The sequence below is a fragment of the Saccopteryx leptura genome, chromosome 7, assembly GCF_036850995.1.
Source record: "Saccopteryx leptura isolate mSacLep1 chromosome 7, mSacLep1_pri_phased_curated, whole genome shotgun sequence".
NCBI lineage: Eukaryota > Metazoa > Chordata > Mammalia > Chiroptera > Emballonuridae > Saccopteryx > Saccopteryx leptura.
In genome coordinates, this window is record NC_089509.1 from 46,870,276 (window position 1) to 46,888,964 (window position 18,689).

The window sequence follows — 18,689 nt, forward strand, 5'->3', positions numbered from 1 at the left end:
GAAATGAGTTTTTTTCTGAATATAAATATTACTTTTAGAAATTTAAATATTTGAAGTTATTAAAATAGGGAGAAAACTGTTAAAAGGATCAAAAGTCACCAGCTTTGAACTCAAGTGCTAGTGCTAGTTAAATTGATACTGGTTATGAACAGGGTCAGTTAACACTATAGTGAAAGTAGAAGAAGGAAAAGAGACAGAATAGGACCAGTTAGTACCAATGTGTCAGTAGCAACTACCTCAGGCACTTCTTAAACTCCAGTTTAACCATCCCCCAAAGAATTGCAAAACAGTTTCCAAATGGTTAACTGTTTGATATTTTCAGTGCCTTTTACATATTTCTTAAAGTGTGTTTTCAAAATGATGGTAGCAATAGTTTTTATTAACCTGAAGTAGTATATTCTGAAGATTAGTAAAATTGATTTTTTTGTTCAATAAATTACCTTAATAAAATATTCTGTGAATAAAAATATGATAATCATTATCTTTGGAAATTATTCCGCAGTGGGAAAAGTAAATTTAGAATTTGAAACTGTGTCCTTTGTGTTTCATTCACAGGCTGTAGAAGAAGAAGATAAGATGACACCTGAACAGCTGGCAATAAAGAATGTTGGCAAACAGGTAAGCTGAGCAGTAATAACGTGCTCTTGTGGAGTTAAAGCTGGTTTAGGGCCTGCATGATTTCTCCCCCTTGTCTTCTCATTCTGCGTTTTCTGCTGTCATGTAAATGTGATGCTAATTGTAAAGGTCACTGAATTATTCGATGTCATATTCTCTCTGCCATCAATAGAGAAGTAAATCACAAATATACCTGTGAGGCCTTTAGTGAAAATAACTTACTAGAAATAAATTAGGAAACTTGTATTCTGAGTTAATTTATAAATATTATTTTTACTTGAAATAATATCAGTGAAGATAATAGAATGGTAGATTTATTTCATATGTAACAGTTTTTAAATGATGTAGTTTAACAATATGTAGGCTTCACTGTGTAAGTAATATTTCTGAGAAAGCTTCGATCCCTAATAGATTATATTGAGTGAAGAGAAAGGGTTTTAAGTATTTGCTCTTTCACTTTTCTAAGATGAAATATATATTTTAGTTCCTATTTTCTGAGGGTTGGGGGGGAGCATACCAACCAATTAAAAGAATCTACAGATTAATTAGACTGTTTTTTAAAGAACGTAGATTACATTTTTTTCATTTCATGGAACATGGTTATCATATTGCTGATGTTGGCAGAATCTTGATATTTCAGATGCAAGACACTAAGCTGTCTTTGCTTTCAGCCATCCTACCATATGCTCTGATCCCATCACATCTCACAAGCTATGTAGGTTTGGGCCAGGACCATTCTTGGATGGGAAATCTCTAAGAATCACCCAGCTGCCACAGGGAGTAATGTAGATGACTGAGGGAAGTGTGCTACCAATCCACTACAAAACCAGTTACTCCGGGAGAGTGCTTGGGGCACAGGTCTGACTTAAAAGTATCACATTGGGTAAAATCAAATCTCACTACATTTTGAATATTATAATTTAAAAACAACAAGAACTTTCCAAAACCAAAATGAAATATAGTTCATTTTATTCTCTCATCCTATGGGATATAGTCACCCCATTGTCTTTTTCCCACTACTTATTCTCATCTAATATAATATAGATCAACAATTTGGATAAAATTATATAAAATTAAGTAACTATTTTTTGAATACATGAGTTGCTGAGGCTATAGTTTTCTTGATGTGTAGGTTTTATATAACAATTAGCAATAAATCAAAGAACTAAGCCCTGGCCACATAGCTCATTTGGTTGGAGTATCGTCCTGATACGCAGGGGCTGCAGGTTTGATCCCCAGTCAGGCACATACAGGAACAGATCAGTGTTTCTGGCTGCCTCTCTTTCTCTCCCTCTCTCTCTAAAATCAATCAATAAATTTTAGAAAAAAGAACTAAAAAATGAAACTGGAAAATGTGTATTTGAGTGAAAGGACTAAATTAAAATAAAAATGAAACTGAAAAATGTATAATTGGCAAAGTGTTACAATCATCAGAATCATTTTTAAATATAGTACTTTAGCTCTTCCGGAGTAGCTCAGTTGGTTGGAGCATCATTCTGATACACTAAACAAGATTGCAGGTTCAGTCCCCGGTCAGGGCATGTACAAGAACCAACCAAGGAATGCATAAGTAACTGGAACAAAAAAATCAATGTTGCTCTCTCTCTCCCCCTTTCCAAAAGGTCAATAAATGAACATTTTCAAAAATAAAATATAGTACTGTACTTCACTGGTCTGGCCTATTGCACAGCAAAAGCAAAACTGTCTATAAGGGAATTAAACCAATAGTCATTTTCTCCTGCCAGTCTGTTTCAGTCAGTCTCTTTCGCGAAAACGCCCTAGGTCTTATTTCTGAAATAGAGAAAATTTAATATTGTGGTTTACTTACTTGAAACTGTTTGTAGCGTATTGTATCTCTGGGTTGTTTAAAGAAATCAAGTGTATTGAAGTTATAGTTTAGAAAAAAACAGCCAAGAAATAATTCTAGTGATGAACATTTGTTTAAAGTTAGTAGGAGTCTTGGGTATTTTAGCATACTCATAAGAAAATAATGCTTTAATTGAAAGTTTTTTATTGTGTGCAATATATATCCTTTATTTAAAGCTTTCAAATTTAGCTGAAATACTTGATTCAGCTCAGCATTAAACATAAATGTAAATTAAGATTTTAATTTAACTTCCTTTACTACAAAGCATTTTAAGCCTTTTAAATTTCTTTCTAAACTCAGACATTTCAAATTAGATTTGATCAGGTTTAACTTAAAGGATTGTACCTTTTTCTTTGATACATTTTTTTTCAAGATAGTTGCATAGAAGATTTATTCTTAACATTTTAGAATTGATCCAAATTGTATTTAAAATAACAGTGACTTGACTCAAGAATATTTCCTGAAACATTTAATGCACTATTCCAGAAATATTAAAATTATACTGGAATTAAATTTATATTAAAATTTTAAAGGAAGTGATGAGAATTTACATTGACCTCTTACCTATTAGTATGATTGGTTTTAGTAATGTACCCCTCATACATTCAGTATATGTGAATGGCAGAAAATATACACATATATCGGGCTTAATACGTACATATAAATGATGATTGCAGACTGTATAGAATTTTGTTATTCTTCATAATTTTTGGTACAGAGTTTCAGCATTGAGTGTGTAAATTTGTCTTTTATTATGTTTTCTATTGTATCAGATTTTTAACAGATTTAGAAATTCTAGAAATGTAACAATATATTAGGACACTTAAATTGTAAAATATACATACCTTTAGATTTGGCTTTCTTGACTACTTTTATCAGCTACTGATCTAAGTAATTTGTGTACCAGTAATATGGTTCTTTTTTCTTTCTCTTTGCTTCTTTTCCTTTAGGATCCCAAACGTCATTTGGAGGAACATGTGGATGTACTTATGACTTCAAATATTGTCCAGTGTTTAGCAGCAATGTTGGATACTGTCGTATTTAAATAAAGCAATGCAGAATGCTTTTAGTGATAATTTCCGTGTATATTACTCTGTTGTTCCTAATGCTACAAATCAAGGGACCTCTGAAGGTGTATTTGGTTAAATGTAAGACATCTGGCATCATCTGCAGCACTGTAACACCTTCAGTCTCAGTTGTGCAATTACTTCTGTTTCTTTAGTCAGGGTCTTTGCAGATTCCAAAGTTGTATAAGAATACATCAAAGTGGACAAATTTTGTTAAGATCCCATTTAATATTTGAAGAAATCAGTAATACAAATATATTTTGATTGTTGCTTACAAAATAAAATACATTTACAATCTATGTCTCCTGAGATCTTTTTGGCACTGGGTAGAATTGACAGAATGACATTTGACAGAGCTTTAAAAATCTCACACTAAGATATGTTTCCCTTTGCATTTTAAGATTTTTATAACACATAAAACATCAATGTGATAACAAAATTTCACAAATGTGAAATGATTGCCATTAATAAGTGGCTACCTCATTAGTGGGCAACACAGAAAAAATGTTGACATATTTCATTAAAAGTATTTGTCACAAGTTGCAGTACAATCCACCAATAGTGTTGAGATTGTGTGGGAATTGCCTGCTGCAAACTGCACTAGGCTTTTAGCTGAGACAGCCATGGAAGGTATACTGTATAATGTATTCAAAGCAAAATGAGAAAAGTAGGCATCATGTGAGTTTAACATAATGAGCACATAAGCAATAATTTTGTTACTGTTTTCTCTCATCTTTCTCAGCTTAGAAATACTCAGTTTTCTGATAAAGATACATTTTGAATAACAATAGTTTTGTAGATAACTTCATCCCAAAACAACCTGCTTCTAACCTGATAAATGAGTTCAGCTTCTGTTAATAGTCATTCATGGTACAGCACCATACTGGATATACCAGGGGTACTGACAACATGGAGACAGATTTCATTTTTATCTGTATGTATCCTTTGTGAAAACATGGAAAAAAATTTGTAAGGCATCATTTACAGAAGGTTTTACATGGGTCTTAGAATTTAGATTTAGCCTTTACTAGAGGTGATACGAATAAAGTGGTAGTCTGAATCCTGTCATATTTGAACAAGTCTAGGCTCTCATTGGTTGCCTAATGAGAAGTTACCAGAAAGTAAAAGTGGGAATGTCTTAAACTTCCACTATGTTTCACAGTCTCTTTTGGTGCAATAAGAGATATTCTGATCATTACTTTCCTGTGGTTTCTAATGTAAATAAAATATAGTGATTGTATAGAAGTGGACATTAGTTTTTCTTTTACCTAATTTAAACGTGTGGGCTATTTTTTGGATACCAATAAGGTTCTATGACCTATTTCATAAATATTGTTCATTAGAGCTTGGCAGATGTTTTTGTACAAATTGCCCTCAGAAGAAGGCCTCAATGCAAGGGCTATTCTTGACATTCTGTTTGGAAATACTTTTTATTTATTTATTTTTCACTTGAGCCCCCTGAAACTACCTCTTGAGTGAGTAGAGTGACTGAGAAGGTTAACACAATTCTTGCCTTTGTTTCCTCTTATGTGATCACCTCATCCTCATGGACTCCCCACAGCCCCATACCACTTCCTGTCCCTTGGTTCATGTTGGAAACAATCCCAACTTCAAAACCACATCAGAATCCCTCCTCCTCCCAAAAGCCTACCTTTTCTTTGTAGATTTGGAATCTGTCAGAATTAGGATTCCCAAAGAAGATCATGACTACAACCTGATCTCAGAATATACTGCTATTTTAGCAGCAGCTTGATGGCCCAGGCCCAGTTAGGCATTGCAATGACTTACTGACTCACAGGTTTGATGAGTCACTTCAGGTGTGTGCATACTTAATGAGCATTTTTACCCAAGTACTAAACAATATTAAGCAGCACTAGAACCAAAAGTCTTCTATTGCAAAGATGTCTCTGGTTTACTCTTACTTAGACTAGTATGGGGGGCATTGAAAGTTCCAGCCTCTCTATTCAGTGTGATCTGTGTGGAACAGGAACACCTGGGTCTTCTGGGAGTTTATGATATACAGAATTCAGGCCCACTCCAGACCTGAATCAGTCAATAAGCCTGGCATGGTTCATACGCACTTTAAAGTTTGAGAAGCCCTGCTCTGCATCAGTATGGCTCAAGAGCGGTTGTTCTGATCCTGGGGAAAGCCTTAGTTTTCCTTCTTGAGTATATAAATACAAGCCTATATGTGAAGAATCATTGAATTTATACTGATGATTTAAAGTGAGTGCACATTTATTTCCTAATCCAATTCCTTAAAAACTGAGGGAGATGCACTCTGACACTTCCTATACTCTAAATTTTCATTTTAGCAAACTTCATTTAAAAAAAAACCCAAAAAACAGTCAATTCAGGGTGCTAAAAGTGACAAAGCCTAAAAAAGAGCCCAGGGGGAGTCACCTTTTTTGCTACACATTAAAGGCTCTGTCCCACGAGGAAGGAGGGGATAACTGAAAGCAATGGAGAGAGAAACTTAGAGACAATTTAATTCTCGAAAAAGCGAGAAAACGAGTAGCCAAAACAGAGCGAAAGTCTCTTGAGAATGGCAGTGGAAGCTAAAGGGCAGGAAAAAAAGTGTCAAAGTTCATAGCCACAGTTGCCAGCCCTGCGTCCCCACGCCTCAGCAGCAAAGTCCCTGCTTGTTTATGAAGTTCCCAGGCAAGGGACTGAATTTTTACTTCCGAATGGAAAAATGTGTCTGGCTGTATTTTTTCTCCGAAAACCTTCTCGGCTTGAGTTTGGGACATCTGGCCATCAACCTGTCTAGCCCAGGCCGCCCGTGCCGGGCCTTGTTCGCGGCGCCCTGCTGGAGACCGCAGCTGGTGCCCTCTGCAGCCAAAGCGGCCAGCCCGCCGCGGGGCGCAGTGTGAGCCCCGCGCAGACTGCCGGGCCCATCCCGGCCCCGATCTAAAAAAGCGCCCGTCTGGGGTTGGTCGAGTGTGATTAACCCCTCTCTGCGTGCCCAGGACCCACCCACTGTCCCCAGCGCGGCGCTCCCTCAGGGAGCTGCTGGGTCCCTGGGAGGGCAGACACTCTCTTTCGAAGGCACAGGCCCCACCGGGACGAGTGCCAGGCCGTGCCTCCCGCCCGGGAAGAGTGTGCGCCTCGGGGTGTGTGCCAAGGTGCCGCTCGGCCGCGCTCCCTCAGTCTCCCAGGCGGCGGCTCCCTCTCCGGATCGCCAAGGTCTTGGGGAGCCTTCTCTCGGGCCGCTTGGGACGTTAGACAATGACCTAGAGCCCGGCGGCTAGTCTGGGTCCGAGCGACGGACGCAGGGGATGGCCTCGCCCGTCGCCGGCCGCAGGACTGCCCCGCACGGAGCCGCCCGCCTGTCCGTTAGCTCGCGGGCCGAGTGAGCTCTGGCGCGGTACCCCGCCACATCCCCGCGCGGCCCCGCGGCCGGGGGAAGCCGCAGGCGGACAGGCCCGCGGGCGCGGCACCGAGGGCAGACACTGTGGGCTGCTAGAGCCTCTGCTGCTCTTGCCTCCGGTCCAGGAGGGCTGGCTCGTCTGCAGAGCAAGTACTAGATTTATTCCTACACCTAGGGTCGCCTTGGGCCTTGTTCGAGTTATTTGTGCCAACATCCTTTTAAATTGCTTCTTTTCTCTATTTCTCTTCAGATTCATCCGCATTTTAAAATTGGCATGGATTCATTCCCTCTCTCCAGATTATATAAACATTACGCGAGCGCGAGCGCGCGCGCACGCGCGTACACACACACACACACACACACACACACACACGAGTCTTCAGTAACGATCACTGCGTTGACACCACTTCCACTCTGTTTCCTCAGATCAGCGCTTCTAGCGAACCTATTTGCACGAGGACTCGGCCCTCTTTTTCTAGCCAGGCTTTTGAACCTGTCGCCAAGCTAGTACCTCAGAGAGAAGGAAGTGCAGTAGGACTCGAGGGGATGCAGGGCGCCTGTCCCCAGTTAGATGCTCTTCAGATAGTATGCAACCAAGCTCGCTGATAAAATATTTAGTTTAGACCTCGTAAACATCACTGCAAATACATTGAGGCACTTTAGCCCGACAGCTTATGATTATTTCAAAACCTAAAAAGAAGATCATAGATTGTTACTGTTTCTGTGCTCACCCAAGTAACCGAACCTTCCCGAGGTGGGTGGATGGTTGAGTGAGTCGTTGCCTCTAGCCCCCACTTCTCCCTCTTCCCACCCACCTTCATCGCTGTGGCTCTCAGCAGCAATGATCTATTTATTTATGTATTTACTAGGTGTATGTTGGGGTGGGGGTCGCTAAAGACACGCAGGACCTGCTCACAAAGAACTGGCTCAGGTGTTGTGTGCTTCTGTATTAACTGGAAAAGACAGACTCTGGAACTTTTACAGGGCGAGAAGAGGCCACCGGCTCGTGCTTTGTATACTTTGCACTTGAAATCGTTACATTCAACTGAATATTTGGCTCATTCAGATCCGAAGTCTCCTAGCATCGTCGAATTCCCTCCTCCGCCCCTCGGCTCGAAAGGGGGGGGGGGGTGTAGAAAAATGTTTAGTAAATTGCACATCTTTGAATCTTCCTAAAGCAGTGGTCACAAAGCTTAAAGGTGACACAACAGTGCTCACGTAAAACTAACACACATTCCACACACACCCCAAGCCAACAATAAAATCATCCCCTTCAATTTGCCATGATTGTCGCGACCAGGAGCCAGGTGATTATCCTAATTAATGTCTATCTAATTAAATTACTGTCAGCAGTTAACCAATGGCAGCAGCCGTTTCATCGGCTGCACAAGCAGCAAGATCAAAAGTGAGCGAGCCTTTTCTGATTGCTGCATAGTGTCAATTGGCCAATCTCTTCTCCCAGGGAAAAAAAAAAGTAAATCAAACCTTTGAGAAGCATTTGCTGGATGAAGTGCTTTCTGTCTAGTGAGGGGGTCTGTGGATTTCTAGTTTATGATAAATAGGACTTTAAAAACCAGGGACAGGAGGGCGAGCGTTCAGGTTCTAGAGCTATGCAGCTGGAGCATTGCCTTTCTCCTTCTATCATGCTCTCCAAGAAATTTCTTAATGTGAGCAGCAGCTACCCACATTCAGGCGGATCTGAGCTTGTCTTGCACGAACATCCCATTATCTCGACGACTGACAACCTGGAGAGAAGTTCACCTTTGAAAAAAATTACCAGGGGGATGACGAATCAGTCAGATACAGACAATTTTCCTGACTCCAAGGACTCACCAGGGGACGTCCAGAGAAGTAAACTCTCTCCTGTCTTGGAGGGGGTCTCTGAGCTTCGTCACAGTTTCGATGGCTCTGCTGCAGATCGCTACCTCCTCTCTCAGTCTAGCCAGCCACAGTCTGCGGCCACTGCTCCCAGTGCCATGTTTCCGTACCCCGGCCAGCACGGACCCGCGCACCCCGCCTTCTCCATCGGCAGCCCCAGCCGCTACATGGCCCACCACCCAGTCATCACCAACGGAGCCTACAACAGCCTCCTGTCCAACTCCTCACCGCAGGGCTACCCCGCGGCCGGCTACCCCTACCCACAGCAGTACGGCCACTCCTACCAAGGAGCTCCGTTCTACCAGTTCTCCTCCACACAGCCCGGGCTCGTGCCCGGCAAAGCGCAGGTGTACCTGTGCAACAGGCCCCTTTGGCTGAAATTTCACCGTCACCAAACGGAGATGATCATCACCAAGCAGGGAAGGTAATGCTCCATTCCCGGCTGCCGCTGCCCCAGGCGCAGCCCCGGGGCAAGTTCTGACCGCAGCGCCCGCGACGGCGTGGGGTCGGGAGCGGAGTGGAAGGGGCTCTGGGGCTCCCTAGAGTTGGCTGGTTTTGAAAAGGGGGGACGAGGAAGGTAGAACCACCGCGGTCATGTTGGGAGTGGGGGGTGGGGATGATCCCTCTCTGGAAAGGGGGTCGGAAAGGCAGCCAGTGGCCGGAGCAGGGGGAGCGAGGGAGAGCCCCGGCCGGCGGCTGCGCGCTGGAGGGGACGCCGGACGCGCGAGAGGTGGGAGCGCGGGTCGCCACCTTGCCCTCCGCCTGGACAGGGAGCGGTACCTGCCGAACCCCCTCTCCAGCGCAGCGCCGACCCCGACCTCGGCCGCTCTCCTTTCCCCCCACCACCCCTTTTCCAACCCAGCAAACATTCCTACCAACGCTTCGAGAACAAGTTTTGCTTTGCTATCTGGCGCCGCACTTCTTGCATTTAATCTTTAACATTTATGTTTTTCTCCCTTGTTTTCTCCCTCCCCCTTAATTTAAATAGGCGCATGTTTCCTTTTTTAAGTTTTAACATTTCTGGTCTCGATCCCACGGCTCATTACAATATTTTTGTGGATGTGATTTTGGCGGATCCCAATCACTGGAGGTTTCAAGGAGGCAAATGGGTTCCTTGCGGCAAAGCGGACACCAATGTGCAAGGCAAGTCCTTCCAATTAACACGTTTTCCTGACACTTATTTAGGTGAGAATGATTAATTAAAGCCTTTGTGGACTGGCTCGAACGACTTTTAAAACGATCAGCCTATGACTTCTAAAAGGAAACGAGGGAGATAAGGGGACGGAGAGACTGAGCGGTGCGAAGGGGGAGGATTATGCAAAAGCTATTTTAATCACCCCCAGTTAATAGGAAGAAAGCACGACCTAAAAAGTCCCAGTTAATGGGCCTCACGGCGGAATAAGGTGTGTGCGTATGTGTTCCCACGTAGTGAGGAGATGGGACCGGGCAGTGCCGGGGGCTATGTAAACAACGTATTTCTTCTTCTAGGAAATCGGGTCTATATGCATCCGGATTCCCCCAACACGGGGGCTCACTGGATGCGCCAAGAAATCTCTTTTGGAAAATTAAAACTTACAAACAACAAAGGAGCTTCAAACAACAACGGGCAGGTCAGTGGCTCCAGAGCTGTTTCTCTCTCTCCCTCTCTCACGCGCAGTCCCATGCCCCCCACCAACATTTAGTTCATTAGTTTAAATCAGCGTGAGAAACTGAATACACGTTTCTTTGCTTCATTAAAAAGATTTTAAAATTCTATTTCCACTCTCCAAAATTATATTGAATGATTTATGAAGTTGTTCTTCTCTCCTCCTCCCCAATTTCTGAGTTCACGACCTAACCAAGTAAAAATACGTGGTTTATTTCGAGAAGGAAAGCCACAGAATCTGCAGGTTGGGAAAATCTTTGTTCCTCGCTAACGGAGGACAAGGGCCCTGAGAATCGGGGGATCGGGGCTGGTTCTCCTGCAGTGCTCCGACGATCCTCTCTCCCGGAGGAGCGCGAGCTGGTCCGCCCCGCTAGCGGATCACCAGCCAGGCGAGCCCGGCGGTCGTTCAGCCGAGGGCGGGCTCCTGCCGGCCTCGGCGCGCCCGCAGCGCGCAGCCCCGCGCGCACCGCCCGCGTTAAGGCGTCCCCGGCGCTTCTCTTTCTCTCTGCGGGACAGATGGTGGTTTTACAGTCTTTGCACAAGTACCAGCCCCGCCTGCACGTGGTGGAAGTGAACGAGGACGGCACGGAGGACACCAGCCAGCCCGGCCGCGTGCAGACATTCACTTTCCCCGAAACGCAGTTCATCGCCGTCACCGCCTACCAGAACACCGATGTAAGGACGCCCGGCTGGGGGCTGGGTGCGCGGCGGGCATCCCCTGCCGGTTCGGGCTCGGGCGCTAACATCTGCAACAGCTGGCTCTGCGGAGCCTTTAGACGAAGGGCTAGGGGCCTGCTGCACTCCTTCCCTAAATACCTAGCTGGTGGGAAAAGACGCTTCCTATTCGTCTCCGTTACGGGTCACCCGGGACACCTTTGAGGTGCTCAGTGTTTTTAGGCCCCTTCCTGTTTCGAATTTTTTCATTTAGTTCTCAAACTAGAACAGATTTAAATCAGCATTTCTTTTTTAAAAGCCTTCTTCACTTTAGAAAACAAGCATATTTCCCCTTGCATTTTATTGTTGGCGATCTGTGGCATTATCTAAAATATATTTGTTCAAAGTCTCAGAACTGATGCTGAAAAGCAAACATCACTTTTGAGGTGATCAAAAAGCCCCACATTCATACATGTAGCAACTACAATAAGTTAAATTACTGTGGGCAATGGAATGAGTTTTCTAGCTCTTGAACCTTTCGGCATTTGCAAAACTAAAACTGATTTTGAGGTGCAACTTGTATGGGCTTCAGGTCGTGACTCACAAGGGACCACTTTTTAAAAATACGGTTAAACATTTAAAATAGGCAGTTTTAGTGATTGATTCAAGTACCCCCTAGAGACTTTTGTTTGAGTATGTGTATTGTGTGGAATTAGCATTTTAAAAATGTGCATTTGATCCAATTTAGAACATAGGAGAACTGAAAGCAAGGCATTAATTTAAAGATGTTCCTCATAAGTTTCATAATAACTTTCTCTTTTTTATCCCTTTTCATCCATTCCCTCAATTTGTCCAGTTAGGGAAACCCTGCTATTTGATGGAATTGTAGGCCTTAAGCCCCTATAAAAAGAGGAAGATGATATATCCTGAAACACCCAATCCTCCTGTATGGAAGGTGAGATTATATTAATCTTTTTCTCTTTCCCAGATTACACAACTGAAAATAGATCACAACCCCTTTGCAAAAGGATTTCGAGATAATTATGACACGTAAGTAACTGTGCACCTTCCTTCTCAAAGGGTTGTGGAATTGGACTTTAGGTCAAAGGTGGATTGTTCTATACAAGGCTTTTGGATGCTAAAATGTGTGAAGACGAGGTTGTTTTCCCTCTCCCTTTTGTCTGCTCCCTTTCTCTCTAGTGACCTTCTGGCTTTGCACTTCCGTAGTTTTGGTCAAAGGTTTCCTCCTTCTACTTTTAGCTGTCTTCTGAATTACCAAGTTGTTGGCGGGCCTCTGAGGCTGGCTGGCTGGCTGGCAGGGGGAGCTGCCCTGGTTCCCGGGTGCGGGAGTTGTATGTGGCGCTGCAGATGCTCAGCTCAGATTGTCTGTGTCTGAAACCAGCCGATTCTGCCTGAAAGTGCATGTGGCTCTGGCAGTTGTTAAGAGTCTCCTTGGCATATGTGATTTTTATTTACCCATTTCCAAGTTTTGTGTAATAGCTTTTCCCGTGCAAGTTTACTATGGACTGAATAAAATGTGCACCCACCACAGGCAAATTTATGAGCAGAGTCACTGGAACAGTCATTTCAGGCTTCGGGAAAGACCTGAGTGCTGTTGCTGTGTATTCTTTCTAAGCTTTAAGAGAGAAAATATTTCCTCTAATGTGTGTTTTAATTAAAAGTGTTGGCTCCCTTTTCTCCAAGCCTCCCTTACCTATCCCTGTTTCTTTCCTGTGAACATGCTGTCCTCTGGGGGAAACAGGAGGTGTAAACAGTGCTTTCTGTGCTTGTTTGAGCATTCTTGTTCGAGAGTCCTGGTAGAGTGCCTAAGAGATCAGGTAGGGTTATATAGCAGAATCTAACTCCAAATTATGGGGATCCCCACACTTATTTCTGAACACAGAAGGGAAGGGTACATAAATTTTAATTTCACAGTTCCATTACATGCTTGGGATAGAGCTACAAAGTTAAAGATGTCTTTGACTAGAAATAGATTAAATTTATAGAGTAAAAGGCAAGTGGCCACTTCTATTCCACCTCTAAGTAGATATGAATCTTCCCTCCTGATATTTTTATGACAAATTGAAACAAGAGTCATTGATATTACTTCCTATAAGCATCTTGTACATCCATCAAAAGTAATTCCAAGGAAGCAAGCCTCACCAATGATTCCCCAGAATAAAACTTGACTACTCTATTCATCACAATCTAAAAAAGTAGACCCAGCACAGTAGAAAGTGTGTGTGGCCCAGGAGTCCAGTGATACTAGTCTCTGTTCTAAGGTGTCCTGTAGATTTTGAGCTTTGAATTCTGTTTGAACATCTGTTCCAAAGCATTTTATTTTACACAAATCAATTCAGTAATCCCAAGTGGGTTGGGACCTGGATGGGCATCTAAGCTGTAACTTTTTTTTTTTTTTTTTAGTATTGTGGTGGTAAACAGAGAAGATGTTTGCATCTTGCAGGTTATGTTCCCTTTCTGCCTCCCTCTATTTCTCTTATTTAAAACTGGAATTAAATTTCAGGAGGGAAATTTTGTGCAGTAAGGAAAAGGGACCTGAGCAGCCACAGTGTAACCCTTACCTGGCCCTCCTCTGGCTGACTTCTGTTGGAAAAACCATGTCCCTTTGATTCTTAAATCACTAAATATTTTTCATAAAAACTTCTTTACCTGTATGAATTGATATTTTAGCTTTTGAGGGGTTAGGGAAGAGTAGAATGTTTGCCTTTTCCACTGTTATGTTGGTTATTTGGGTAGGGCTTACTTCTGGAGAAACAAGGTGAGCCATAGGAGTTCAGGAGGGACTAGAGTCATCAGCGAATCTCTTCCCAAAGGCTTAAAATCTGACAAGAATGAAGCTCTCTTTCAAAACAGTCTGTTGATTAAAGATTAAAACATTTATCTGTGATCTCAATACAAAGAGAGGCATGTTTATATGTGTATGAGAAAACACTTCTACTAGTCTTGATCCAATCTGTTTTCCTCCCAATTCTAATGGGATTTTCTAGGCTCAGGGCCTAGAGTTAATTTTTTATTATTTTGTCTAAGGTAATTTCCAGTAACACAATTACTGCCTGGGCAATTACTGATAGAGCAAGTCATTTAATTTCCTTTTGCCTCAATTTCTTTATCTGTCAAGTGGGGATAATAATGGTATCTAACTCCAAGGATTATTGTAATGGTTAGAAAAGTCCCTCTCAGTATAGTCCTAGACAACTGTGCCTGGTTAAGGTGTGGAAGGGGTAGCAGCTATTATTGAGACATTGCCTGGAAGAGGTTGATACCGGTGCTGTAAGAGTTTGTCCCAAAGGTTTATTTTAAAATTTAATTAAATTTAATTTTTTACCAATAAGGGAATCAAAGACTGGACAGGGATGGTCAGAGTAAAGGATACTTTTTCTTTGTAAAAGAGTTGAGACTTTTATTGACTATGGACTTTGTTTCCAAGTAGTCATTCTTGTTTGTATTGGTAGAGGTGGGGGTTAAAGGGTCACACCTGGAAACAAGACATTCAGGATGTGGGGGCGTCCAGCAGCCATCTTCCGGGTTTAGAAGGCTGGTGAAGGCCAGTTTTTAATGGTTACCCCTGGACGGCCCGCATGTATGTCAAATGGGGAAAAGCTGTCATAAAAGGGTGGAGGAGTGGGTACCTTATCTAGTTGTTTAGAAATCTGGCTCAGAAACTCTCACGGCAGAGGAAAGGCCCACCAGACAAATACCACTTTAGTCTCTGGGTCAATCTGCTATAATACGTACACATATTAGAGATGTGGGATGGAAATTCGCTGCTGTGCTCCTCTCTCTGTCACCTGGACACTCGGCAAGTGAGACAGCAGGGGATAAGGGAAGCCTACCTCTTGAATAAGCACCAAAATAGGTCCCTGAATAGACAAACTGGTCCCTTTTTAATGTCACGACTTATTTTGGGAAGGATGCAGATCTGCGACTTTTGTGTCTGTCTCCATCCGGGATGGCAAGTTACTGATGGAGTGTGGGGTGGGCGAAAAGCGGTGGCCTGTCCTCCTGTCCCCCGAAGGGACCTCTGCGCCACCCGTCGGTTCTCTCTCTGTCCTTCCCTCGCAGGATCTACACCGGCTGCGACATGGACCGCCTGACCCCCTCGCCCAACGACTCCCCGCGCTCGCAGATCGTCCCCGGAGCGCGCTACGCGATGGCCGGCTCCTTCCTTCAGGACCAGTTCGTCAGCAACTACGCCAAGGCCCGCTTCCACCCGGGCGCGGGCGCGGGCCCCGGGCCCGGCACGGACCGCAGCGTGCCGCACACCAACGGGCTGCTGTCGCCGCAGCAGGCCGAGGACCCGGGCGCGCCGTCGCCGCAGCGCTGGTTCGTCACGCCGGCCAACAACCGGCTGGACTTCGCCGCCTCGGCCTACGACACGGCCACGGACTTCGCGGGCAACGCGGCCACGCTGCTCTCGTACGCGGCGGCGGGCGTGAAGGCGCTGCCCCTGCAGGCGGCCGGCTGCGCGGGCCGCCCGCTCGGCTACTACGCCGACGCGTCGGGCTGGGGCGCGCGCAGCCCCCCGCAGTACTGCGGCGCCAAGGCGGGCGCCGTGCTGCCCTGCTGGCCCAACAGCGCGGCGCGCGTGCCCGGCGCCGCCCCCTACCTGGGCGAGGACGCCGAGGGCCTGGCCGAGCGCTCGCCGCTGCCGCCCGGCGCCGCCGAGGACGCCAAGCCCAAGGACCTGTCCGACTCCAGCTGGATCGAGACGCCCTCCTCCATCAAGTCCATCGACTCGAGCGACTCGGGGATTTACGAGCAAGCCAAGCGGCGGCGGATCTCGCCCGCCGACACGCCCGCGTCCGAGAGCTCGTCGCCGCTCAAGAGCGAGGTGCTGGCCCAGCGGGACTGCGAGAAGAACTGCGCCAAGGACCTGGGCGGCTACTACGGCTTCTACTCGCACAGCTAGGCCGGCCCCGCCCGCCCCGGCTCCTCCTCCTGACCCGCCTGGCTCGTTTCTTTTGACCCTCGGTCGCCGTCGGCAGCGAATGAGTACAGGTCTCCGAGTGTGATGTTAACTTTTTTTTTTTTTTTTTTTTGCACAGCAGTTTCTGCAGTTAGCTCACCGACCTTCAATTTTGTTGTAAACCATTTGGCTTTCCTACTTTCTCTCCTTCTGTGAAGTTATACTCCTCAAACTCCTCCTCCCCGTCGTTTTTTTCTCGCCCGCTCCTTCTATTTCTTGTAATGACACTCTTCCCCTTCAGGAGACCTGGGGCGTCCTGTCAGGCAGCAGCGGTTCCGACCCGTCAGTCTCGGCCTCACCATTAACCATAGGATGTTGACTCTAGAACCTGGACCCACCCAGCGCGTCCTTTCTAATCCCCGAGTGGATGGATGGATGGATGGTAGGGATGTTAATACTTTTAGTGGAACAAAGCCTGTGAAATGATTGTATATAGTGTTAATTTACTGTAACGAACGGCTAGTTTTTATTCTCATTTGTCAAGGCACAAAACCAGTTTATGCTTAACCTTTTCATTCATTTCTTTTCCTTTCTTCGCCTTTTTCCCCATCAACCTCCCCCTTTTAATTTTTTTCTTGTTAGATAATTAACAATATTCTAAGAGGCTCCGGAAACCTGAAATACTTGATAGATATGATGAGTTTTTCACTTCTCAATCCGTTGCATGATATAATTGCTCTGTGCCCTAAAGCACACAAATAGCTAAGGAGAAGCCGACCACACACCTGCTAAGGATAGGTGTCTGTTCATAGGCAAGTCGATTAAGTGGCATGGCATGATGCCTGCAAAGCAAAGTTAACTGCAGTTGTATGCCCCCCCCCCTTCTAAATAGAATAGCTCAACATAGCAATATTATTTTGCCTTATTTGTTTTTCCCCAAAGTGCCAAATTCATTACTGGTCTGTGCAGGTGCCAAATATGCTGACAAACTGTTTCTGAATATCTTTTCAGTCCCCCCTCCACCTTTATATGCTGTAAATCTTTGTAATGAATATTTCACTAATGATATAGATGATTGAATTGTTGGTAACTATAGTGTAGTCTAGTGAAGATGAATTGTGTGAGTTGTATATTTTACTGCATTTTAGTTTTGAAAATGATTTCCCTGCCACCTAGGAACAGCTGAAATTTGACTTCCTTGGGAAAACATTAGCATTAATCGCAAGTCAGACTGATCCCCCCAAGTCTTGTTATATTTGATAAGGAGCATTTATCCCCCTGGAAATGGATTAGTAGGATTTCTAATGTTGTGTAGCAAACCTATACTTTTTTTGTATTTTAAAATTAATGTGAAATATGCATCATACACAATATTCACTATAGATTCCAGTCCATGGGGGGATTTTTCCTAATAGGAATTCAGGGTCTAAACGTGTGTATATTTTGGCTTTCCTGTAAATCTAATGTTGTGATTTTATATTTGTTTCGTTTTGTCTGTGAACTGAATAATTTATACAAGTACACACTCCATTGAGAAACATTTTGTTTTTTGCTCGTTTGTATCGTCTGTGTATAACAAGTAAAATAAATCTGGTAAAACACTATGGTGTTTGAACGCAGTTTACAGTTTGAGAATAATTTACCTAATATAGGCAATTACTTTAAGGGTTAAGGGAGAATGACCAGTCCCTACTCCAGTATGGGGCAGTTTGCTTAATGGGAACCACTTCCCATTTTCCCATTAAATTTGTTTTATAGCACTGTCAGTAATTCCTTTTTCCTTCTTATTTACAGTTACGTAGTTTCCCATGAGTTGTTCCACTTTGTTGCATTCATTCTCCCCCCCCCCCCCAGGAAAATATATGCACTTCATCATATCTCTCTGATCTCTCTGAAGTTGGAAATAATTCGAGCAGAAAAAGGAGGGACTTTAATAAGGAGTTAAGAATTTCTTTAAACTTCACAAAATAAGGCATGGAACTTTGAGCAAGAGTAGGGTGTAATTTAAATGCATGTCAAAGTAGGCTGTAGATTGCAGCTTCAGGCAGAATCCACAAATTCTGGCCTTAAAATACAAGGCCTTGGAGGAGAGTTGCTAACCTATAACTGCAAACACAGAATGGCTTACATTTCTTGAGTGGATGGTTTTGGGTTTGGGCGTGTTGGGCGGGGTTGGAAAGGGGTGACCAACTTGTGGAAGCTCATTTTTTAAATCACTGATCTTAAAACTTAATTTGGGACAGTATTTGAGGGCAACACTCCACCCTTTCTATTGTGGAATCCCTGTGCCACTCTTGCCCAGGCCAGATCCCCATCCCTGAGGAACACGTGCAGAAAAGTGGGTTTTCCAGCTGATGGTGGTGGTGGTGGTGGTGGTGGTGGGTGGTCCCTGCGTCTTAGGCAAGGAGTCTGCCGAGCTCTGTCTTTACCTCGCGGAGAGGCGGTTTTCGTACTTTGTTTCCAGAGGAAGCAGATCCAGGAAGAGGTGGAAAATGGTTCAACATTCTTGCTTATTCTGTGCCAGTCATAGGTTACGGGACTAAATTTACCATCATCTAGAGATTGTCTCCTCTCACCTTTGCAACTTGAGAATAGCAAAGAGGTTTCAAAGTTCCAAATGAAATGAAAATTAGAGGGGGGAACGAAACCGATATGCCTTTCCTGGA

The 18,689-nt window shown here is 44.2% G+C and overlaps 2 protein-coding genes across 2 annotated transcripts in view; both read left to right on the forward strand.

Moving 5' to 3' along the window:
- PSMD14 (proteasome 26S subunit, non-ATPase 14) overlaps positions 1-3,848 on the forward strand; it is a 114,255-nt gene extending 110,407 nt beyond the window's left edge. The window contains exons 11-12 of the mRNA XM_066345907.1: positions 556-618; positions 3,433-3,848. Of these exons, the coding sequence (XP_066202004.1) occupies positions 556-618; positions 3,433-3,531 (162 nt within the window). The 3' untranslated portion in view covers positions 3,532-3,848. The remainder of the gene's footprint in view (positions 1-555; positions 619-3,432) is intronic.
- Positions 3,849-8,529: 4,681 nt separating this feature from the next.
- On the forward strand, positions 8,530-17,436 carry TBR1 (T-box brain transcription factor 1). Its single transcript, XM_066345492.1, has 6 exons — positions 8,530-9,221; positions 9,786-9,940; positions 10,286-10,407; positions 10,959-11,117; positions 12,085-12,146; positions 15,180-17,436. Exons 1-6 carry the CDS (start codon positions 8,530-8,532, stop codon positions 16,024-16,026), a joined length of 2,037 nt encoding a protein of 678 aa, XP_066201589.1. The 3' UTR covers positions 16,027-17,436.
- Positions 17,437-18,689: the final 1,253 nt, after the last annotated feature.

Excerpts from the sequence above, each read along its gene's own strand:
- TBR1 (XM_066345492.1), top strand. The coding sequence starts at position 8,530 with ATGCAGCTGGAGCATTGCCTTTCTCCTTCTATCATGCTCTCCAAGAAA. Across the intron at positions 9,941-10,285 it reads AGCGGACACCAATGTGCAAG|GAAATCGGGTCTATATGCAT; the intron begins GCAAGTCCTTCC and ends TTCTTCTTCTAG. Across the intron at positions 10,408-10,958 it reads CTTCAAACAACAACGGGCAG|ATGGTGGTTTTACAGTCTTT; the intron begins GTCAGTGGCTCC and ends TCTGCGGGACAG.